Genomic DNA, 24,088 nt, shown 5'->3' on the forward strand with positions numbered 1-24,088 from the left:
AAAAACAAAAAAAAAAACAAAAGCAAACAAACCAGGGGGAGGGCCTGGTGCAAAACAAAAAAATTTGGTTCATCAGTTTCTTTGCTTTGGCATTAGAAGAGTAAAAAAAAGTTCCCCTTCGATGGGAGGGTCTGGTGCAGAGAGGAGGGTCTGGTGCAAAGGGAGGGCCTGGTGCAAAACTTTTTTTTAACAAAAGTTCCAGGTCGATGGGAGGGTCTGGTGCAGAGAGGAGGGTCTGGTGCAAAGGGAGGGCCTTGTGCAAAACAAAAAAATTTGATTCATCAGTTTCTTCGCTTTGGCATTAGAAGACTAAAGAAAAGTTCCACTTCGATGGGAGGGTCTGGTGCAAAGAGGAGGGTCTGGTGCAAAGGGAGGGCCTGGTGCAAAACTTTTTTTTAACAAAAGTTCCAGGTCGATGGGAGGGTCTTGGTGCAAAACTTTGAGAAAAAAATTTGATTCATCAGTTTCTTCTCTTTGGCATGAGAAGCTTAGGGGTACCTCGTTTCCTTCAAGTATACGAAAAGGGTGGGCCTGGTCTGAGTGAGGGCCTGGTGCATAGAGGAGGGTCTGGTGGTAAGTGTGAATGTGAGTGCATGCGTTTGTGTATGCGAATGTGATTCGTGACCTATAATTTCACAGTTGTCATGCTCGCACTTGTTTTGTAAGACTTCTGTAACTAAAATATGTGTATGCTCCTTAGCCAAAGGAATAGGAACAGATTAACATCTTAGAAGTAGTCGTATGATACGCCATTTTTGTCTCGTCTTTCTATTTTTTCGTATGCATGTATCTCGAGTTAAACAACATTTGCTGCTTACAGAACAGAGCTGAGGTCAACGTACAAGGTGGTCACGGAGCTCGCCTATCGCAGGAAGAATGTTTGCTGCGCAGGGTACACTGAAGATGGTGATACATGTATCCGTAAGTCCTCCAACTCTTCTGACCTCGTGATTCTGGGTTGCCCTCTGCATAACTTTGTTTGGATGGTTGATTAGGCGTAGGATTCTGATGTCTTGGAACTGTTTACTGTTTGCTTTTTTGGGAAGGGGTGTGACTAGTGATTGAGTTTTGCAAACTCTAGGTCTTAGCCGTCTATGGTTGGTTTCATCTAAGGCGAAGGTACTTATCATTCACAATTGTTTTACTTTCTTTTATTATTAAAAAAAACTTGTTCTCTTATGTATCTGCAAGAATCTATGTCTGTATCTATGGATGGGAGTATACAATATAAAGTGTGTGTAAATGTACGAGTGAGTGAAGAAATGAGTTTGTAACTGTTTGAGAGAGGAAGGTAGTGAGAAAAAGAGTGGAAGGGAGATGGATAAGACATTAAAGTTGTCCTCTCTATCGGCAGCTGTGTGCAACCCCGGGTGTGATCGGGGTGAGTGCGTCTCCCCTGGGCTCTGTGACTGTGAACGAGGCTGGCGGGGCTCTGCTTGCAACTACAGTAAGGCCAGTTCTTCTGTTAGAATGCTTTAAACACAGTTTCTTTATTATTTCATTTTACTGACAATAGCAAATGGGTTTTAGTCAAGATAATTCACAGATGATTCAGTTTCATCGGTTTCCTATTATCTTGCGTGCTGCCTGATTTGCAAAAGATCTTGTGTTTTTTATAACAAGAAGTTCAGACATATGTTGAAGAAGAGAAGTCCATTTTGTTCAAAGAGCAAGGTCTGTCATGTGAGCAGATAAATGATTGTTTCATTAATTAAAACTAAAACATTAAAATTAAAGCTCAAATAAAACTATGCAATGTCACTGCTTGCCTGCTCCAGCCATGTCTGCTACATGCTCTAGTGTTCTAAAACAACTTTCTTCTGTCTTCACAGCCTGCTCTGACGGCACCTGGGGAGACAACTGCACCAACCAGTGCTCGTGTAATGATAACGGCTCTTGCGACCCAGAAAACGGAGACTGCCTGTGTCATCCAGGTAAGCAGACGTTCAAGTTGATAAATAAACGACAAATGGGCCATGAATAAATGCGTGGATAGATGAACGAAAAGATGGGTGGACTCACTGATGGGCGATGTTTACTTTATGTTTATCTTGGTTAACCAGCAGTTAGTGTTTTGTCCTTTAGGTTACGAGGGCCTTACCTGCGAGGAGCCATGTCAGACTGGTTACTATGGAGATATGTGCCTTTTTGAGTGCCAATGCAAGAACAACGCGGAGTGTGACCACGTGACTGGGGTGTGCACTTGTCCCTCCGGCTACACGGGTCCATTGTTAGTAATCTTTCCGCCGTTAGTTATAAGTTAGTGCTTTATCTCTTTATCTGACCATAGACCAATCGTAAGTACCCATTCGATGACAAGACACAAAGTGGCGTTTGATCACTTAAGCTTTCAATTTATAACTCAAATGAAATAAAAAATCGTAAAATTAAGACAAAATCTGGACTGTTTGCCATTTAGTGAAGACATTCTGTTCAATTCAGTAACTTAGCTGCCTTTTTCATCTTCTCGGTGTCGCTGTTAATTATTGTATGCTTGCTAACTGCTTCAAGGTTGTTTTTCCATTCTTTGTTGTATACAGGTGTGAAGACACGTGTCAGAATGGAACGCACGGGGTCGGTTGTGAGAACGTGTGCAAGTGTCAGAATAACGCCACGTGCGACCACCGCAACGGCACGTGCAGCTGTGGCGCCGGCTGGATGGTAAGGCTGGATGATGAGGTTGATGGTAAGGTTGATGCTAAAAAGTACAACGATTTTGAAAAATTGATTATCACGAAAAATTTGTTTCCGAACATGTCTACCCTGTCTAGTATGTGGTAAGGAAATATTTTAACTTTGTCGTTCTCACTGCATGCTTCAGAACATCTAATCCTCTTCATTGTGTGTCCAAGGGCATTTACTGTACAGAGCCATGTCCTCCGGGACAGTATGGCCGGGGATGTGTCAACACTTGTACATGTTACAACGGCGCCCTCTGCAGTGCAGACACTGGCCAGTGTCACTGTGCCCCAGGATACATGGGAGATAAGTGAGTGAGACCCACATCACCCGCTACTGATGTAGATGACAGTTACAGGCAGTGATGACGAGGCTTTCATTTCCAGGAACTTGATAAAGATTATTGTATTTTATCATAAAATACTCTCGCACATGTCTCAGCATTAAGCTGCCTGTGGATAATTTGTTTCTGTCTCAGACATAATAATGAGGTGGGGAAAATAACTGCTACACCCCTGAGTGTCAAACAGGGTAGACTTATCAAAGTGGAGAAAAGTAGTTTAATAAAGCCGAGAAAATGAGGCACATGCACAAGAAGGCATCGATAACACAATGTACTTAATTCTGCTTGTCTCGTTTGTTTGTCAACATTCAGGTGTCAAGACCAATGCGGAGAGAATTATTGGGGTGTCGGGTGTTTACATCAGTGCGACTGTCTGTATGCCTCACACTGCTTGCCTCACAATGGTACCTGTGTTTGCAGCCAGGGTTACAGCGGCGAGAAGTGCGACAAGAGAGGTTTCAATGTTTTGCTTTCCTATGAGTTCAATATTGTAATTTGTCCTCAGCCTAACCATAACCCATATCTTATAGATAACACTCAAATATACAAAGAGTTACCTAAAACACGTACACATTGTAAATAATTATAATTAAAATATAAATAAAGTTTAACGTGTGTGGAAAAGCAACGGACTTAAAAATGTTACTGTAAGTTTTAAATTTAAAAAAATGTTTATAGCTGTTTAGTTTAATGTTGCCAATTATTGACTCACCCTCTTAAATGTCCAACTGCAGGTGCTTTGATCTCACGTTGCTGAGTTCGTAATTTATATTTTGTCAGCCACAAATGTAGACTACAGCTTGAAGTTTAATATATATTATCAATTTGCAGAGTGTCCAGAGAACAAGTGGGGAGTTGGCTGTGAAAACAACTGCACGTGCGAGTTCAGCCACACGACTGCATGCAATGGCGAGACCGGCCAGTGCCTGTGTTCAGCAGGTTGGAGGGGAAGCACATGTCGAGAAACTTGCCAGCCTCCCTACTACGGGGACAGGTGTGAAAGTGTGTGTACCTGCCACAATGGCGGCCAGTGTCATCACGTGACAGGGAATTGCACCTGCCCTCCTGGGTTCATCGGTGAAAAGTATGAGTAATTTGTGGCTAAACCTCTCTCTCTTCAATGCTTCCACTTTCTCATCTGCTTTCCGTACACATATATATATATATCTCTCATATATATATATAAAAGCAACTACCCTGATTTACCGTGTCTGATCTAGCTCTTATGCTGTAATTCCACAGGTGCGAAACTAAATGTCCTACAGGATTCTGGGGTCTTTTGTGCCTGCAGCAGTGCGCATGTGCAAACGCTGAATACTGTTTATTTGACAGTGGGCGGTGCATGTGTAAGCCAGGTAGCAAATGTTTAGTCTTATCTTTATGTCAAATGTAAACTTGTGTATTAAATTTCAGTCTCAATTCTGTATTAAAGCAAGGTTACACGTTTTACTTTGTCTTACTTCTACATCAATGCCAGCTAACACATTTCTCAGTCTTAGTTTTTTTACCAAAACTAGGTAGCAAATTTTCCAGTGTCGCCATTCTATAGAAAAGAACAAACTCTGCCCCATCCTTCAAAAAAATGTTATTAAAGACAATGTTGGTCTTACAGGTTTTAAGTTACTGTAATATTATTGCCATAAGTGAAGACTGACTACTAGTAGTCTGATGGCTGTGGTGATCAACTGTTATCCTGTAGTAGAGTTGTCTCTGTCTTAGGATGGCAAGGACTGACATGCGCAGAGCACTGCGATGTGGGTTACTATGGAAGGGAGTGCCAGGAGACCTGCATGTGCTCCCAGCACGGGGAGTGCGATCCGGTGACGGGAAAGTGCATCTGCCAGCGGGGCTACAACGGCACCGAGTGTGAGCTGCCCTGTCAGGTGATTGATGCATATGCATAACCACCCGTAATAACCGTAGTAAGCCAGCAAACACTGAAATATCTACCCTACATTGTGATGGTAGGTTATGATTGCCGGTGGCAGTGTACAGGCAGACATATCAGACACCCATATCAGAGTATCAAACGCTGTCCCACATTTGACAGTCTTTCCTTCTTTACTCCGCTACACTCCATTGCACTTTCCACCCACACCTCAAGCATGTGAACAACAGAGTGTTTCTAAAATACCCGTACTTTCCAGCAACCTAAATATCGAACCAGAGGTAATATTACCTGGAGAAGGGATAGCTATGCAGTGTTAACGATGCGGGGTGCTCGCAGTTCTCAAGACTTGTCTTGCTGATCAGTCCACCTTAGTGTTTGGGAGGCGAGGGCTGTACTTTCTCGTTCACATGCTCATTTGACTAAGCACCACAGACAGCTATAACTTTTGCAAGTCAATCTTTTGGACAGGGCTACTATGGTTATGGATGCCGACAGGAATGTGACTGCGACATGGAGCATACAACCAGCTGCGATCACGTGACTGGAGAGTGCGCGTGTCAGGAAGGTTTCACAGGTAGAGCACCCTGACAATACACTCAGTCATTTTATTTCTCTTGATTGCCACTTGTGCCGTCGGTTTAATTGTCCTCGTTGCATATATTCTTGCTTACAGCCTGACATTCATTACTTCGCTAGTAACTGTGATCATTGCCAATGAATTTCTGATTGGACTAAAGTAAAATCTAATGGAATTTAACACTCATATTGAAATGTGGACAGCTCAGGCTCCATCTAACAGCAACTTAACAAAAACTATTAAATATTTTTTTCCATAAATAGGAAACGACAGTTAGTGTCAGAGCATAGCCTTATAACTGTTATGTTTACTGTCAGGTCTGAGATGTGAACTGAAAGCTTCCTGCCCCTCTGGACTGTTCGGGTCTCGCTGTGAACAGCGCTGTAGGTGCAACCATGGACTGTGTGATCCTGTCTCTGGTGACTGTCAGTGTTTCTCTGGCTACACAGGCAACACGTGTGAGGAAGGTAGGTCAGTGGCACGTGACACACGTACATCAATAGCACGCAAGTCTTGGTCGGAAATGGTGAAGGTATAGGTTGGTTGAGGGATGCTGGGATAACTATAGGTACACGATGTAATTATAGTTTAATACACCAGAATCTTCATATTAAGATTACGATCTGATACAAATAAACATGTTACTTTGCAGTGTGTCCTAACGGAAGCTGGGGGGACCGGTGTAGCAAATCCTGTGCGTGTAACAGCAGTGAAGCAGCGTGTGACCACGAGACTGGGCGGTGTCCATGCCCTGATGGTTACATCGGTCTGGCTTGCGAGCGAGGTGAACCTTTTCACAATGCCAGACATTTCCCATTCCAGCTATTTTACTTTCAATTAAATTTTAGGAGGAAGTAAGCCAAACACACAATTTTGCTGATTGGTTCACTCCGCTGGCTCTCAGTTTCTAAAAGCCTCTATAAGTGTTATTATTAAATCGGTTTTTCTTCTTAGCTAGATTAAAGTCTATCTCATGATGGCATCACAGATCATATTAAAATAAGTAAATAAAGTTAACGTGTGATGTGTTACTAAACGGATGAAAATCACTTGTTTAAACTATCACGTTTTATGTTAAGGACATATTGGGTGTGACTTTAATATCTGAACTTTAATGATATCAGTCTGTCGTTAATGTTTTTGTCACGTGACCAGAATGTCCTCCTGGGACCTGGGGGTCCAGATGTCGGTACCAGTCCCAGGTGTGTGTGTACGGAGTACAAAGTCACGTGGCCAATGTATGCGACTGTATACCTGGATACAGGGGAGCGCACTGCAACGAGAGTAAGTCGTCTTCTAATCACTGGACTCATTAATCACACAGTGGGAAAGTCAACATCGCCTGGTCTGTCTAGAAAACATTTTATATGAGACAACAGATCTTCCTGTTATCTCAAAAAAGGACGGAAAACATACATGAACATTTGTATTATGCGTGCGTGCGTGTGTGTGTGTGTGTTTGCACGTGCAGCATGTCCGGCAGGGACGTATGGCGAGGACTGTGGCTTCACGTGCACGTGTGCCAACGGTGGGTCGTGCAGGTCGACTGACGGTTACTGTGAATGTGCTGCCGGCTACACGGGCCTCGACTGTAGCATTAGTAAGACGCTCACTTCTCACAAGTCTTTCACCTCCAATGCCTTGATAGAGTATTTCCTTGTTATTATTTGTGATTATTACCTCTGTGAATTATGAACTGTTCTCACATTCTATAAAGTCTTAATGTCCGTTGCCGAAAGATTGTTCAAATGAAAAAGAAAGGGAAATAACCATTAAAGTTTAAGTTTCAGATACTAACGTTCTGACTAGTGTTTCTCAAAACATTTTACCTAGAAATCTTGTCTAAAACACAGTTTGTGAGCAGCACATTGGGGAGGGGGAGACCATGCTTTGTTGTCAAGTAAGGTCATCGTCACACGTGGGGTTGTTGTGTACTGAAAACAAAATGTTTACAGATCCTAGCTCAAAGATGAAGCCAGTCTACATCAACTCTCTGGCAGCGAATGTCATGTCACACGCAGTTATCAGATAATTTTTAGAGAACGACTAGCACTTCGCAAGTATGTACAACAAGCATAGTGAACATAGAAGTGTTTCATTTAAAAGTCGAAGTGTAGTAGTGATGAATGTTTGGGTGGTCGACAGCTTGTCCGGCGGGCACCTACGGGATGTTCTGTCGCTCGACATGCAGATGCAACGCTACCCAGGTCTGTGATCCCTTCAAGGGCTGTTTGGGTGAGCAAAATTAAAAACTTCTGAAATAACAGAGAAAAGAGTTATAAATGCTACAAATAGAATCTGTAGGAATGGGGAACACTAAAAGGTAATATGACTCCTAAAAAAGAAATGTCTAGAGGCAAGATACTCTATTTGTATAGACCTCACTGTGGCCAGGTTGCTGGTCTAGTATATGTCGCTATATTTCCTTTGAAAACTCTACGATTTGGGAACTGGTAATATGTTGTTCCTTGGCAAAGCAACATTTATATTTGTACTTGCTGCCTAAATTAAAAATTAGTTTTAAGTTGTTAGTCGTTTTATAAATGTGAGCTTGATCGTCATAGGGTCATCATCGGCTGATGGACTTGTCGATACCGGAGAAAGTACCGCGCGTGGGAGCTTGACAGACGATCACACCCACGAAATACTCAACCCAGTTCTACTGGCCATCATTGTGATAGCTAGCTTACTCCTCATCGTCGTCATCATCTTAATCATTGTCTTTCGACGACGGATGAAACACCTGACTACTCTAGTCTACAACGCCAGACGGCAGGAGGTGGTTGTTCACACAGGTCAGTGTACCCTGTCTTGCTTGTCTTCCCGTGTTCTGTGATGTTATCCTTGCTGTTTTCCTGTCTAACCAAATAGTTTACTGATTGTGTCACATTTAACTATATTATATTATTCTGTCACACGCAACTACATAGCATTTTATTTGCCTTTAACTATTTATTTGAGAAATAGTTATTTTTCGCTCTATTGACATCAACAGATGGCAGGCTTTTCACTCATGCCCACCTCCGAGTCAATACAAAGGTTCAGGAAACTATAACTGTGTGAAATTAATAATTGGTTAATAATTTATAGTGTATTGAATGCTGAATATTAATAAAATTATTTGTTAATTATTGCATGTCTATTTTGTAAATTAATAGTGCATCTAAATTAATATTGTAGAAGCATCGCACGAGCCTACAGGTTTCGACAACCCTGTTTATTCCACAACAAGAGACAGAGAAATTGCCTCCCTTCCATGTCAAGCTGGACAAGGGGCCTACTGGACGCCTCAGCACCGACTGGGTCATCTGCAAGGCTTACCTCCATCATACGAGGTACAGTGCATTAACACAAGACACTTGTTCTGCCAGCCTCTGTACTCTTGATTTAGTCCTCTCTTCTCACATTTAGTGAGAATACTTAAAGCCATAGCTTTCACACGGATGGTCAATTAAAACTAACAGTATTTAGGAGGAGAAGTAGTAAGAAACAAATGAAATAAATTGTGACCGTTCCTTAAAAATTACAAACTCTTAGTTGTTCTACAAATACTGAGAAGAGCCTACAAGACAACCTCTAGCAGTTCTCTCTATTCACAGGAAATCCATGGAGCAGTAGGGGGCGCAGCTGCTGTGGCTGCTCCGATGGAAAAGACGATCAACCTCGACATTGTGTCCCCCTACGAGGAGGATTTGAACCGACGACTGGCACAGAAGGCAGGCCTTAATGGTGGGTGGATTTCAGTGAGCTTCCCCTCGAAAATGCCCCTACATTAAAATCACTATTCCTAAACACAGTCCACTTCTTTCTAATTACCGGTTTTCTTTCTTTCTCTGTTTTATATATGTTGAGACGTTTGTCCTGATCTCCTTTTGCTGCTTACTTCTTTCTCTGTTTCTTGCTGTAGATGACCATAAGGAGGCGAACCCTATGTATGCAGCCCTTGACAACGCGTCTCTGTCGTCAGACAGCGACGAACATTGTGACAACGAGAAGTCCTGTTAGTGATGTGATGTGAGGAGTCCTGTGAGTGATGTGAGGAGTCCTGTGAGTGATGTGAGGAGTAATGTGAGTGATGTGAGGAGTCCTGTGAGTGATGTGAGGAGTCCTATGAGTGATGTGAGGAGTCCTGTGAGTGGTGTGAGGAGTCCTGTGAGTGATGTGAGGAGTCCTGTGAGTGGTGTGAGGAGTCCTGTGAGTGATGTGAGGAGTCCTGTGAGTGATGTGAGGAGTCCTGTGAGGGATGTGAGGAGTCCTGTGAGTGGTGTGAGGAGTCCTGTGGGTGATGTGAGGAGTCCTGTGGGTGATGTGAGGAGTCCTGTGAGGGATGTGAGGAGTCCTGTGGGTGATGTGAGGAGTCCTGTGAGGGATGTGAGGAGTCCTGTCAGGCATGGACACACAGCACAAGAACGCCCGCAGTAGCAGTCTCCCTGTTCACTTCACTCCTGTGTTCACTCCATCGTTGTGTGTACATACATTTTATGAACATGTAAATGACACATTTCATAAGTGCTGAAGGTCTTGCTATTTCTGAAAGGAAATCCTTGCTGTATTTAGCTTTGGTATGGAAGATCCTGCTACACGTTGACCGTGACATGAAGATGGAGAGTCAGGACAGTTACAACTCTAAGGCACGATGTACAAATGTGACGATGACTGACAGTTTTCTTGCAATTCCAAAAACTGTGCGAAACTGTCAATTTCCTTTTGAAGAAATGAATAGCTGTCAAATTGTTTTGAGCAGTGCAATCTTTCTTAGAGAATATTGTCATGAACATTTCATTGTGATACAAAACAATCTATCTATCTATCTATTCCTCTTTGTGCATCAGGTTGCACATAAGGCCTCAACCAGAGTCCGCCACCGATGTCGATCGGCTGAAACACGCTCTAGGTGACCCCATGTCCAGCCCTTTCCTTTCATCTCCCTTTCCACTGTTCTTCTCCAAGTTTCCTTTGGGCGGCCTCGTTTTCTTCGGCCGTCTGGAGTCCATCGTAGGGCGACTCTGGAAAGGTCTGCTGTCTGCTGGCGGAGCACATGTCCAATCCATCGCCAACGCCTTCGTTGAACCTGCGTGGTGATGGACTCGGTTTCACTTCTTCGGTGGAGTTCTTCGTTGGTGATGGTGTTTGGCCAAAAGATGTTAAGTATGCGCCTGAGGCATCTGTTTTGGAAGACGTCAAGCTTGTTACTGATGGTTTTGGTCATCTTCCAAGATTCTGATCCGTAAAGGAGGGTGCTGATCACATTTGACTTGAAGATTCTCAGCTTGATCTTCTGGCTGATGTTTTTTGCCTTCCATGTGCTCCTGAGTGAGGCGAAGGCCTGACTGGCTTTCGCCAGTCGGGCTCGAATCTCCACCTCCGCATCCCCAGTGTTTGACATTTTGGACCCAAGATAGGTGAAACTGTCAACTTCCTCAATCTCTTCTCCATTTAGTTTGATGCTGTCTTGGACTCTGGCGTTCACTCTCATACTGTTAGTCTTTTTTGTGCTGACCTTCAAGCCAAGGTTTCCAGCTGTTTCTGAGAAGGCCTTTGTTTTTTCCTGCATGTCTTGGTGGCGGTGTGACAGCAGGCAATGTCATCAGCAAAGTCCAAGTCTTCCAGCGCTGTTGTTGCTGTCATAGTCATGGTCCATCTGAGCCCTCCTCTCGCTGTCGGTGGAAGTCTTCATGATCCAGTCCATGGCCAGGATGAAGAGGAACGGCGACAGAATGCAGCCCTGCTTCACCCCGGTACTGACGTTGAAGGGGTCTGTGAGCTCCGTGTCACAGACAACCTGGGATTTGAAATCGCTGTACAGCATTGCAATGACCTGAACAAGTTTTGCAGGGACTCTCCGTAATGCCTCAGGATCTTCCATAAGGACTCGCGATGGATGCTGTCAAAAGCCTTCTCCAGGTCGATGAAATTGATGTACAGCGGTGTGTTCCATTCGTTGCTCTGCTCCAGAATCTGTCGCAGAATGAAGATGTGTTCGGAGCAGGATCGCCCAGGGCGAAATCCTGCTTGCTGTGGTCGGAGGTCTTTCTCAAGAGTTGCCGTCAGTCTTGACAGAACAATCTTGCTGAAGACCTTGCTGGTGAGGGAAAGAAGTGTTATGCCCCTCCAATTATTGCAGTCTCCAAGATCTCCTTTCTTGGGTAACTTGAAGATGAGCCCTGTCTTCCACGCAACAGGGACCTGCCCTGATTCCCAAATTTGCCTGAAGATTTCAGTCAGCTTGGGAGCTGTCACATTCACGTCTGCTTTCAACATCTCTGCTGTTATTCCATCTGCCCCTGGTGCTTTGCCGCTCTTCATTGTCTTGACTGCTGCTGTCACTTCTTCCAGGCTTGGTGGGTCTGTGCAGATGTCAAGGTCTATAGCTGCTGGCTGGATGTCTGCAAGCTGAGGGGGATCTGGTCTGTTCAGAACTGACTCAAAATGCTCCCTCCAGCGCTGTAGTTTTCCTGCCTCTCCCTCGACGACATTACCGTTCACGTCTTTCACTGGCACATCACTGTTCTTAAAACCCGTTGTTTAGCTGTTTGTTTATCTTGTACAGTGTCTTCAGGTCATTTTACTTGCTGCATTTTCTGCTTCATCTGCCAGTTTCTCTATGTGATATCTTTTGTCGGTTCTTGTCATCCTCTTTTACCTCTTTGTTCAGTTTTGCATATCTTTGTCTGTGTTGTTCCTTCAGGCGTTCAGATCTGGTGCTGTTGATTCTTTGTTTGGCTGACTTTCTCTCTTCTATCTTCTTCCATGTCTCTTCTCTGATCCACTGTTCTTTCTTTTTCCGTTGGAAGCCCAGTATTTTCTCTCCTGATTCCTGTAAGACTCGATTGAAGTCGTCTAAGGTCATCTCTTGTTGGTCTCCTAGTGCCTGAACCTGTTCTTTACTTCCATAGCAAAGGCCCTTTCGGTGGCTGGATTTTTTAGTTTGCCGGAGTCCACTCTCTGCTGACGTGCCTGTTTTCCTCGTGATCGACGCAGCTTCAGAGAAACTGTGGCTATCACAAGAGTGTGGTCACTGGCAATGTCTGCTCCTCTGTAGGCTCTAACATCTTGAAGTGAGCTCCTCCATTTTCGGTTGATGATGACATGGTCTATCTGGTTCTTTGTGATCCCATCTGGTGATGTCCATGTTGCCTTGTGGATGTCTTTGTGTGGGAAGAGTGTGCCTCCAATCAGTAGGTTGTTTTCTTCACAAAAGTCTGCCAGTCTCTCTCCGTTGTCATTGAATGCTTCCGATTCATGTTTGCCCATGACATGCTCCCTGCAGGTGTTGTCACTTCCCACCTTGGCATTGAGATCGCCGATGATGAGCAACATGTCGTGGGCTGGAACGCTTTCTGAGGCTGCCTGGAGCTGATCGTAAAAAGCATCCTTGTCTTCTGCTCAGAGTCATTTGTTGGTGCATAGCAGGCTAGCACTGTCAGCTTGGTGTACTTGGAATGGAATCTTGCTCTCAAAAGCCTGGTCCATAAGGCTTCCATTCCAGCAGTGCCTTTTCCGTTTTCTTGTTGAGGAGTAGAGCTACTCCTTCAGAGTGCTGAGCGTCTGATCTTCCTGAGAACAAGATGGTATGTCCTGACGCTAGTCTCCTCTTTCCCGTGCCGGTCCATCTGACCTCACTGACTCCCAGGATGTCCAAGTTGTAGTTGTCAAACTCCTTGACTAATTGGAGCATCCTGCCAGTCTGGTACAAGGTCTGGACGTTCCAGCACCCCACCCTCAACTTCTGCCTCGGCTTCAGTAAATCCGCTGTCGGGGCGCCAGCTCCCTTTCGGGTTTGGCTGTCGTCCGTCATTAGTCCAGTCTCCTGGTGTGCTTCATTACCTTCGCCATCTGTGACGAGTTCTCTGGTTTTAGTTTCTGTAACAGGATTTTTTTTACATGGTGGGGTTGTTAGCCCTACCACAACCTATTTTACCTCTAGGTGAGGTGTCCACCTTAGTCGCCTCTTACGACATGCCTGGCTGGATGGCAGGGACCCTATTCTTGCAATGCTTGCTAGGCAAACATACCCCGGGGTCCCACAGGGAGATACAAAACAATATGTCTCCAAAATTTTGGGACAGATCAGTGTCATCACTTTTCAGTGTCTGGTCCGATGTCAAGTGGCTTACGTACTTCAAAATCACTTTTCTCTCCCTTTAGTCATCAGTAGCTTAAAATCTTAAGTAGAATTAGGCATTAAAAAACGTACTAGTGGTGTAGAATATGATAGAATTGGTATATATGTCAACAATGTAAATAAAATTCATGTTTAGGTTACACATTGTTTATGATTGTGACTCAGCACGTGCTGCACGTTTGCTCTCATCGTATGAAAGAATAAGCATGTATTTCTGGGGCGAAAGGTCAAATTCGTGCTGGTATCATACACACAGGTATTTACCTTCAAATGAATCAGTCCGGATCATATGATCCAGTCCGGATATACCACGAAGAAAAGGAGTACAATGCAACGTGTAACGACAAAATAAAAAACTAAGAAGTGCAATAACATTTAACTGCAACACCAGAACATACAATATTTAGCAGTCCTAGACTAGCAACTGATAATCTAGTCCAAAAGTCTCGAGACTTGTTAGCTGTGTCCTGGGGTTGCTAGACAAGACTGAAATGTCTTACATTTGCTTCTTCTGTGCTTTTAGCTGCATAGACAAACAATGAGTCACTCGTGACTTTGTTGACACTTTTCCGGCCTCTGAATGTAGGCCCGCACAGTTCGTCACCAGCCATCCGCCAGCAGGTCAAAGGTCAGGTCAGCACTGCGAACCTGCACTACATTGCTTTCAGATAACTTCTACAGCACGTCTTGAGTACCACAGTTTTCATGCTCTGTTCCACGACACGACACCGCTAGGCACACACACAGGTATGCACGCACGTGCACGCACACACCCACACACACAGTTTTCATGCTCTGTTCCACGACACGACACCGCTAGGCACACACACGCCGGACACACAAATGTAGGCCGGCTATAGGGTGACATATTTATTCAACTCGCTGGGTTCAATTGGAGAAAGGTGAAGGCACGTGGACCGAAGAAACCTTTGTACACACACGGGGGGAAACATTTTGTCTCGACTTGCGTAAGGCGGGTCGTTGTGATGTGTAACGGCGTCTCACCTGTCGCTCCGCGTTCACCTGAAGCGCTTCAGTCACAATGCTGCAGTCGCCTCTTCACCTCACGGTATGTTCAAGTGTATGTCACAGTGTCTGTTTGCAAGGTGTGCTGTGTTTTAAAGAATATTTTATTTACTATACTTATTTTTACAGCGTCGTGGAAAGCTATAAGGTTTGTCGTACACATGTCAGCGTTGTTCAGGTGAGTGGTGAGGCACAGGTAAGTGGTAGAAGGTGGAGCCACAGTTTGTGACATAGTGATAGTCCTGACAGATTACGGCAGTAATTTACTCCGATATGCCTCTGGTGACACATGAGACGAGCTTGATTTACGAGCAAGCAGCACAATGAAGGATGTTTATTAGTAAACATGTTTGTGCTAGTGCGGTAAGTAGGATGGTTAATGAGAAACCATACGGGTAATAACTGTAGTCGAAGGCAGACAATTTTGTAAGTAAACTTTTTATTGTCATTCTTAACCCTAAATTATTAAACTAAGCTATAAAACAAAGCACTGTAGTCCTGCATCACTAGTTGTCATCAGCCCTATGCTCTCAACTAATTAGCTGTACTCTGTACTCTTCCCCATCGCCAACTGTCCCTCCCTCTGTCGTCAGCACTGTGGGGGATGGCATATGTCATGGCAAACATTGGATATTACAAAACAAATGGAAGCTAAATAACAAGACAGAAGACCTCTTCTGCATGAAACGACAAAATCAACCCAACACTTTCCAAATACCTAAAACCGAAACCTTCAATGTTGGTGAGACCAACGCTTGGGTCGTCTATCAGAAATATTGGCTTCATCGTCGCTGCTTACATGACCTTTGACAGGCAAATTGCAGTTGTCTGTCCATCTGCTGATTATTTGTCAGATTAGTGTCACCTGCTACCTTCTCTATCGATAAACTTCTAACACTCTTGTCTATACGTTTGTTTTATCAAGTCTTGATTACTGACTCTCAGCTGTCGGGCTGCCCTGCCCACCTCATTCACAAACTTCAGAAAGCAAAGAACTGGGGGTGAGACCAAGAAAATGTCCCTCCCCCTGTTTGTTCTTTGCACAGGATATACCTGCTCCTTCTCGCATTCGAAACAAGTCTTTTGTGCTCTTTCTTTGAAGCTCTTGCATTTATTCTACCTGTTTCTCCGAACATTTCTCATCTTATATTCTAGTCTTTACCTATAAAAAAATAATGTCAGCGACTGTGAAGCTATGGGCAGGAAACCAGTAGAAGTATTTTCCTTTCTATGTACGTCACTTACCATTGAGTCCTACGTGTATTATTATACTTTGTAAACTATATCACAATTCTTCAGCTTAGTTTGTGTTCTGTTTTGAGCAGTGATGAATCAGGGAGCACCACCAGCTTCATCATCACCATCAACAGCAGCGGCAACAACAACAGTGAAGCCCTGCCTATAGACGTTCTGTTTGTCTCTGACACTGGGAAGTCAGGGACAAGTCACAGACAAGTCACGAGCAAGCGATATTTCTCGAGAAATGGCGTCTGGCTTCCACAACAGGGTGTTTGATGAGGAGCTGGATGAGGAGCCGTATCAGCGCAGAAAGAACGATGAACGAGACTTTCATCTCGAGAAAAGCCCACCCAGCAGAAGACAGGTTAGTTCGTTAGTTGAAGATGAACCTACTGTGCAAGGAAGGATGGATAATTTGGGATTTGAACCAAATGGATCCCCTGTGTTCAAGAAGAAGATATCTGATAGCGATGGACAAAGAGAAAGGACAGCGACGGGCGTTTCACCTGTGATATCTTCAAATAACAAGTCGAAAACGAATGAGGGATTTGAGAAAGACGAATATGAACCTACAAATGGATATGCTGCTGGAAACAATGTGCAGCCAAGCTACGGTGAGGTGTCAGACAATCCAGTGACAGAGAGCACCCAGGATGCACCCGTCTACAAGCGCAGGTGGTACATTCTAACGGTCTTTTCCCTTATTGCCTTCACTCAGGGCTGTGTATGGAATGCCTTCGGTCCCATCTCGTCCACCAGCCAATACGTCTTCAAATGGTCAAATGGGGACATTGCACTTATAAACAACTGGGTCTTCATCTCATACTTCCTCGGTGGTGTTTTCTTCTCTTGGATGCTAGATGTTAAAGGTATGAAAATTGTATTGATGGCGCTATTGTCCTTATTTATTTACTTATTTCTTTGCCGCGCAAGTTTATTCCTCGAAGACTCAGAAGATGTAGAAATGGAGAAAAGTCCCGCGATATGCAACTTAATCTATTTCCAATCAACCAACTAACCAACCAATCAACAAAGCAACTAACTAATCAAAGATAATCATTACTGAGAGCTGTGTGGGCCAAAAGCACCATAAATCCCAAGAAGAGGCTGCATGGCTATAGCGTAGCAGTTACATAAAAATGTTCATAAAAATAATGTGTTTAGCATTGTGATGCCCAGCTGACTCCACCGCAGGTATCCGTATAAAAACCTTTGTCTGTCTCATCGTCTTTTTCTTACAAGTTTATGTGTGGTGTTTCTTCGTGCTGCAGGACTGCGGTGGGCATGTGTTACCAGCGCCTTTCTCATGGCGGGTGGCTCCACTCTACGGTGCTTCAGCATGGAAGCTCCTGCCATAACATGGTCTGAAAATAACTGCCTTAACAGTTTGTAGAATACTGAAATAGTCCTAACTCTCTATCGACCACCTCCCTCTCCCAAAATTTTATAAAAAAATAAAAATCAAAAACGATCCCCAACAAGCAATATTGTACGTTTATCGACACTCTTTTTTTGTAAAATGTCTATGTGATACAAAGATGAAAAAAAATGTTTGAGTCACTAAAATCATTAATTATTATAGTAAAAGAAATACAGTTTGTGTTTATATATTTTCTTAGGGAAGATCAATTTGAATCTCATAACATTGATTCTTCCATTATTGATGCATTTTCACACAATTTGTCGTTTACGTTCGACATCAGTTACTGTAACGTTTTACGAAAGAGTGTGTTGAATGTGTTTGCGAGCGCGTGTAAACATCTGCATGTAAACCACGCTCGCCGCACTCTTTCACCTTTTTCAACAAAAAGGTCCGGCCAACGATTAACACATTTAATGTTTATGAAATTAACTAATGATGAGATGAGGATGAAACAAAATAAAATAACGCTACACCCTCCAGCGTCAACCTCCTCCTAACGTTTCTCAGACGGTTGGCGCTGACGAGATCACTGACTAGACCAGCAGGTTAATCTCATGAATCACTTCACGCAGTTCGTGAAGCTAAGGAGAGATTAAAGCCGTATCGGCGAAGATGTTATATTCCGACTGAATTGATTTCCACACCACACTCGGAATACACGCGATAATACTCCACGGGAAAACCGTTGGATATCCGTTGCAAGCAGTTAACCACACACTGTTCACTGACCACGGAGCTCTGCACTCTCCAACTGCTTGGTCTCGTCTGTCCCGAGAACCGTTAGAATCACCTAGTTAACTCCTCCTCTTTTCCCTCCTGACCAATCATGCACCCCTAGCGACCAGGTAACTAGGACGACCCTCTAACAGTCTTTCTTGGAGACTCTCTCTCAGCCAATCATGAGTACTACATGGCTCTCCATTGCCTACCGTCGCCCTAGTTACGCTGTGCTAAGCTGATTTACGTCATTCCATCTATGACGTAAGAAAATGAGTCATACAGAGCCGCGTCAGCGCTCGCGCGACTGCTCTTCCCCTGACCACAGGGAAAGTTAAAAATAAACATGAATCTAACTAGATTCGTCTCAATCGCGAATCGTTACAGTTATCATCTCTCTCTCTCTCACACACACACTGTGACTAAGCCATCAGTGTCCTTTGAATCCTTTGGCAGGCTGGTCAACGTCGGCCATCTGCTGAACGGTCTGGCTGGACCAGTGGCCATGGGAGCTCCTCCTTTCCTGTCCGCCGTGTGGTTCCCTCTCCATCAACGCGCCACAGCAACAGCTGTGAGCACATCTTCCAACTTTGTGGGAGTCGCCATGGCCTTCGTTCTTGGTGTGTACCACTTTTTTTTCAAAATCACTGCTCTTCCTCACACCTTTCTCAACACAAATGCTGAATAATAATTACTGTTGTGATTGTGATTCAGGTCCCAACTTGGTGCCACAGCTCACTAGTCCGGAGTCAGTGTTCATCAACACAACTCAGATCCCATCTTCTGTGAGGTCAATAGACTTTTGTGCCCTAAAGTGTTTTAGAGAGTTAAGAAAAAATATTGTAAAAAAGAAAGATAATACTTCTTCTGTGTTTTCTATTTTGTTGGATTGTTTGTCATTACAATGTCAGGCATTGATGTACTTAAAAAAACAACTGTGAAATTATTATTAATCACCCCACAGGGTGCAAATAGCCTCATTAAACCTCGCAAATTATTTTCACTATTAGAAATATTGCAAGTGCTGGGCTGACTACAGAAAAAGGAAGATTACTAACATCACCTCAAATGTCAGTCAATCCTACTGAATCAGGTATGCGGTTTCTACAACTTCTTTCGAAATCTTCAATAAAAGTCAGCAGTCAGACTAATGGTAGTCTCAGGCATCTATGATTTTTCGAGAAATGATTACAAATAAAACACCTGAGCACTTTATATACGTCTAGACTCTGTTACTTTTAATCAGAGTTCCATTTCACTGGGATTTCTAGAAATGTCAGTCCCTAATGAAAACTATCACAAAGGCATAATTGATTATTTTAACATTTGTGTTTGTGTCAATGAAACATTGATACATCCTTGATAGATTGATGGATATGTTTATTTTATTTCAGAAGAGTCCAGAATTGTCCAAACAAAAGAAAACATCCAGATTTACATGATCATTGGTGCGTGCCTCTAATCTGTAGGTAGATAACGGTTTTAAAGCGTGGTTTATGTCACTGAGTGAATGTAGGTAATTGTCTGTAGGTATAGTGCGTGCGTATGTATGCTCCAGAAATTCTTAGCTCGGGCAACTGAATTTAGTTCTCCCAAAAATATTTAATGTTTGCGATACTTTTTCATGCTGTCATTTTTACTATCCCCTCTATGAAGGTCTGCAGCATTCAAGACAGCACTGGCTCAGGTTACATGTCGATGTGTTTAAACACTGTAGTACCCCCTACCCGCTCCTACTTGCCTGGTCGTCTCATGGGGGCCGGACAAAAAATAAGACACTTTTATGAAGCTCTTCTCACGCACCATAGACTTCTGATGAACCCCCAAAATAGATGTAGGAGAATTCATGAAACCCGATTGCGTGCATTGTCCCAATGATAAGTCGTAACTGTCGTATCTGTTTCAAACTAATAGGCATCAGTAATATAAATATGACATAATATGATATAATATAATATGAGACATATGACATAAGTAAAGTTTAAGCAGGGTTCGGTGTACTTGTCCATGATAGTCCACGAAACTAATTTTTAAAGTTTTCAGTAGTTTGTATGGAAATCATATACCTTGTGACTCATTTTCTTGAATACTTTAAGCTGTTTTTTCTACCACTGCACTTAAAAACGTTCAACAGAATTTAAAAGAATTTTTCTTTTTTTTTCTTCTTTTTTTTAGTGACTTTAATATTGCTCTGGACTTGCACAGACAATTTTTCGCGTGTACTTAAAATTTGGTTGGCCTATCTATTAGCACCATTAATTTTAGGTTCATTATGCACGTCCACGAGCATCAAATGCAAATGTGTGTGCTCTTGTACGCTTGGTGAGTGCCCGTGAGTATCTGGGTATATGTGTATGTAGGGGGAGGTATATATGAATGTATGTATGCGTGTATTTATAGCGCAGTTGTGTTTATGCATGTGTGTCCGTGTGTGTTTTTTCCCTTTATCATATGATATTCTCATGTGCTTATTGCTTTTCGATATATTTTTCCTCTTGTTCCGTGTCCTCTAGAGGCCGTATGGTGCGGAGTGCTGTTGCTGACAGTCTTGATTTACTTCCCAGCGAAGCCTCCCACTCCTCCGTGTGCATCTGCCGGTGTCCAGCGAGAAAGCTTCCTCCAGGGGCTCAAAAGCTTGCTCAGGTCGCTACATGATCTCAAAACACGGGTAGAAGGGGAATTAGTCATGTGTAAATTTTTCCCCAGAGTTATGATCTAAGGGAAGTAACTACAATACTCACTTTAACAATTCGGCTGTAGTTATCTTTCTTTAAGTAACCTGTGAATATCGCAGTTTTTATGTTTTTGTTGGTGTACATAGCACATCGCCCAACATTATCAAGCGCAGTGACGGCTCTGCCTTGAACTAATTAAAGTACCTTTGCCCCTGATTAACTTTTGCCTCACTTACCTTCAGCTACTACCTACTCGTCCTGTTGTCTGCTACACCTGTCTTTTGTTAAAGACTACAGAGATGGTTAACCTGTTCTCGGCTGTCTTCTGTCAGAAAGAAGATGTTCGTGATGGTGACGTACCTGGTGCTGGCAGTGGGCGTGGTCTTCAGCTGGTCAGGCATGATTTACATCAGCCTCAGTGTCCACAACATTGAGGAGGTAATGGAGGCTGGGGCTTGCAAGTCGCGCTTCACCGAACTCTTGTAATTACTTCATTGTTCTTAAACAGTAACAGCCGGCAAGAGCTGGGCAAGACTTTAAAGGGCTAGCAGCTTTGCCGTGATTTAGTCTTAGTTGCTGGCTCGGTGTAGAGTACAAATGTACCCTCCCTACCCCACACACACTCCTCTTACACAACCTACTGTATAGTGGGGGAATTTTTTCAACGCAGTAACCTTTTCTTCAATGTCAGACCGAGACCCTCATGGCTGCTTCATATTGCTTTGACAGTATCTATTGTGCATAGTTCTACCCATTTAGATCGCAGTAATTGTGTATTTTATTGTGTACAATACACCTTTTATTTCCTATAATGTATCCTCACTAAGTGTTATTATTAATTCTCTGCAGAAAGAAGCTGGCTGGATCGGGTTCTACGGAATCATAGCTTCTGCCATCGCATCTTTGATTATTGCAAGGTCTGATACACGTAATGAGATATATACACTGCGAAATATATAATTATTAATTTTACTTTGAACAGATTTAGTGTTACAGAATACAACATTTAGCAAGGTCGTTTGATTCGTATATTATTTCTTTTGTGTAAAAATATGAAAAAAAAAAAGGAACAAAGAAATCTGTAACTGGATAAATATTTAATTTTCGCTTTTCGTAATCTGCAGGTAGTGATAAGTAACCTGTTGCCTCCTGGTTCAGGTTCGCAGACAAGTTTGCCCGCATCATGAAGTGGTGTGTGCTGGTACAGTTTGCTGTGGGCTCTCTGCAGTTCCTCATCTTTGCCCTGGCCTCCAGTAATGTCATTACACCTTCTGTCGGTGAGTGCTGGAATATTCTCTGTAACCTGTACGTGTGTATATATATATGTACAAAACCACGAATCTAAAATTTCAGTAACAAAACCATATCCCTGTCAATGTCTCTCTTTGTTTCTGTCAGCAATAAACGCCTGCCGTGCTTTATCTAATATCATATGTTAGTCTTTATCATGTCGTATTGTGCTTCTTATTAGTTGAATTTTTTTTCTATCTCTTACAGTTATTTTTTATGATGTTTTAAAATTGGTGAATTTCCATGCAAACGAGGGCAGTGTGACTTCGTTGAAGCCTTGCGACTCGAATGAGTTAAACTCTCATCGTCCAGGCTGGTCTCTCCTAGTACCTTACATCATCAACCAGTCTTGCTTGTTCTAGGATTTTTTTATGCTTTGTTCATCCTGCCTGTCTCTTTTATTTCAGGTTTATTTTACACCACGACGATCCTGGCGCTGCTGGCGCTCAACTCCTCTCTCCCTCTGCTCTTTGAGATCGGGTGTGAGCAGGCCTACCCCATAGGGGAGGGAACAACAACTGTCGTGCTTCTGTTGCTGAGCAGTATAGGAGGAGTTTTATTTCTCTTTATTGGGATGATCCCGAATATAGGTAAATTATCATCTTCAATGTCCCCCTAATACTTGAGAGCTTTTGATAGGTGTAAACATGCGTGTCTATGTGTGGGTGTGTTTTAATTTTAGCATTCAGACATGCATGGAATTATGTAAGTACCTAGGTAACTGCGTGGTAAATGTAAATTTGCTATGTTTGCGCTTTTAACAAAAATCAGGAATTTTTATAGCTACTCTTATCTTTGCTCTTTATTTTTAGTTGGCAGTAGCTGTATATGGCCTGTTTATATTCTTTTATTTACTTTAAGCAGTCACTATCTCTTGTTGTGTATTGTTACTCTATTGTTTGCAGGACGATCATCGGCCATGTTGTTGTATGGTTGTTTTCTGTTGTATATGATCAGTTTACTTGCTTATGTTGTGTTGTGTTGGCGGTCACCATCTCCTATTGTGTCGTGTCTGTAGGGACATTGTGGATGAGCTGGACTCTCTTTGGCATCACCGCACTCGCCATCCCTGTGTTGTTGATGCTCAAAGAACGCTTCAACAGGAGACAAGTTGATGAGACCTACCCAAATCCCAAAGACCTTAGTGTGGAAGTAGTGGTTGAATCAGATAAACATGTTCAGAACTAGAGACCAGGGCCACTTCTTAGCTGACCTCACGATTTACCATGTGATGCTTTTACCTGCTTTGTTGCTAAACTTGTAATATGTTCTATAGACGACGATACTGATGCACATAAATTTAAGTTAAGAGATGTTTCATATTCTTTTAACTAGAGTATTGAGGACATAGATGGCTTCCTGTTTGACCACACACAGCAGAGCAAAACAAGGAAAACCATCGAAAAATCTTTTGTTTGAAAAATAATCTGCAAAATTGATTGGATAATATTTTTGCAAGTCGTGCACAAAAGAAACCACCTACAAAAACAGGGAACTGTCAACAGGGAGAACAGATCATTTCTAGAAGTTTGGTATTTGAATATTTGGACTTTGATAGTTCATGAATGAATGAATAAAAGAAAGAAGAAATATTTCTGACTTCGATTGTCCATCTGCTGATTCCTAGATTATCTAAGTGAAGTGATAAGTAAATAAGTGAAATAATAAACTAAATAATTCCGAAACAAATAGAGCGCTCACACCGCTTTCCAACCACAGACCATCATTTTTTAGTTCTTAAGTCTTCTGCATGGTGGCTGGAGAATTGAACGCAACACACTTTTCTGAAAGATTTTGGATTGACAAAATTTTATTAATTGACTTTATCAAGCCTTCCAAATTAATTACAAGCCTGCCCATTCAATCCCTTTTTTCTTCGCAATTATTAAATTTTATTGCAATCTTCTAATCAAATATATACATTACAAAACATTTATGTATTAATTCTATTACTTGAAAATAATTTTTCCTCTTATAAAATGAGAATTTTGCTGAAACATTCCACAGATGCAGCCGTGTTTCTTTACATTTATGGGACTTCATCATGCAGCAGACATTTGTGGACATCGAGGAAATTATTTTCATCGACGTATTCAAAAGCAA

General features: G+C 42.8%; 2 protein-coding genes across 5 annotated transcripts; both read left to right on the top strand.

The window, feature by feature from the left end:
• Positions 1-869: 869 nt before the first annotated feature.
• LOC112558395 (multiple epidermal growth factor-like domains protein 10) lies at positions 870-10,003 on the top strand (the record flags this gene model as incomplete). Its single annotated transcript, XM_025228877.1, has 20 exons — positions 870-921; positions 1,355-1,447; positions 1,833-1,934; positions 2,086-2,230; positions 2,541-2,661; positions 2,853-2,989; positions 3,335-3,477; positions 3,854-4,106; positions 4,265-4,377; positions 4,742-4,905; positions 5,382-5,487; positions 5,808-5,957; positions 6,143-6,274; positions 6,646-6,774; positions 6,962-7,090; positions 7,636-7,725; positions 8,055-8,285; positions 8,671-8,825; positions 9,090-9,219; positions 9,398-10,003. Coding segments are annotated over 20 exons (2,673 nt in total), but the record flags the coding sequence as incomplete, so codon positions are not given.
• Positions 10,004-13,396: 3,393 nt separating this feature from the next.
• On the top strand, positions 13,397-23,577 carry LOC112558398 (disrupted in renal carcinoma protein 2 homolog). Of its 4 annotated transcripts, none has more exons than XM_025228880.1 (13): positions 13,397-14,684; positions 15,967-16,749; positions 17,152-17,242; positions 18,477-18,640; positions 18,735-18,810; positions 19,031-19,113; positions 19,415-19,468; positions 20,534-20,663; positions 21,028-21,133; positions 21,545-21,612; positions 21,854-21,972; positions 22,393-22,575; positions 23,004-23,577. In XM_025228880.1, the coding sequence occupies exons 2-13, from the start codon at positions 16,125-16,127 to the stop codon at positions 23,171-23,173; spliced, it is 1,869 nt and encodes a 622-aa protein (XP_025084665.1). In that variant the 5' UTR covers positions 13,397-14,684; positions 15,967-16,124; the 3' UTR covers positions 23,174-23,577. The 4 variants fall into 4 exon arrangements, with proteins under 4 accessions (XP_025084665.1, XP_025084669.1, XP_025084667.1 ...); XM_025228884.1 differs by lacking the exon at positions 13,397-14,684 and adding an exon at positions 14,702-14,721; XM_025228882.1 differs by lacking the exon at positions 13,397-14,684 and adding an exon at positions 14,761-15,067.
• Positions 23,578-24,088: the final 511 nt, after the last annotated feature.

This window comes from Pomacea canaliculata, linkage group LG2 (assembly GCF_003073045.1).
Source record: "Pomacea canaliculata isolate SZHN2017 linkage group LG2, ASM307304v1, whole genome shotgun sequence".
Classification (NCBI taxonomy): Eukaryota; Metazoa; Mollusca; class Gastropoda; order Architaenioglossa; family Ampullariidae; genus Pomacea; species Pomacea canaliculata.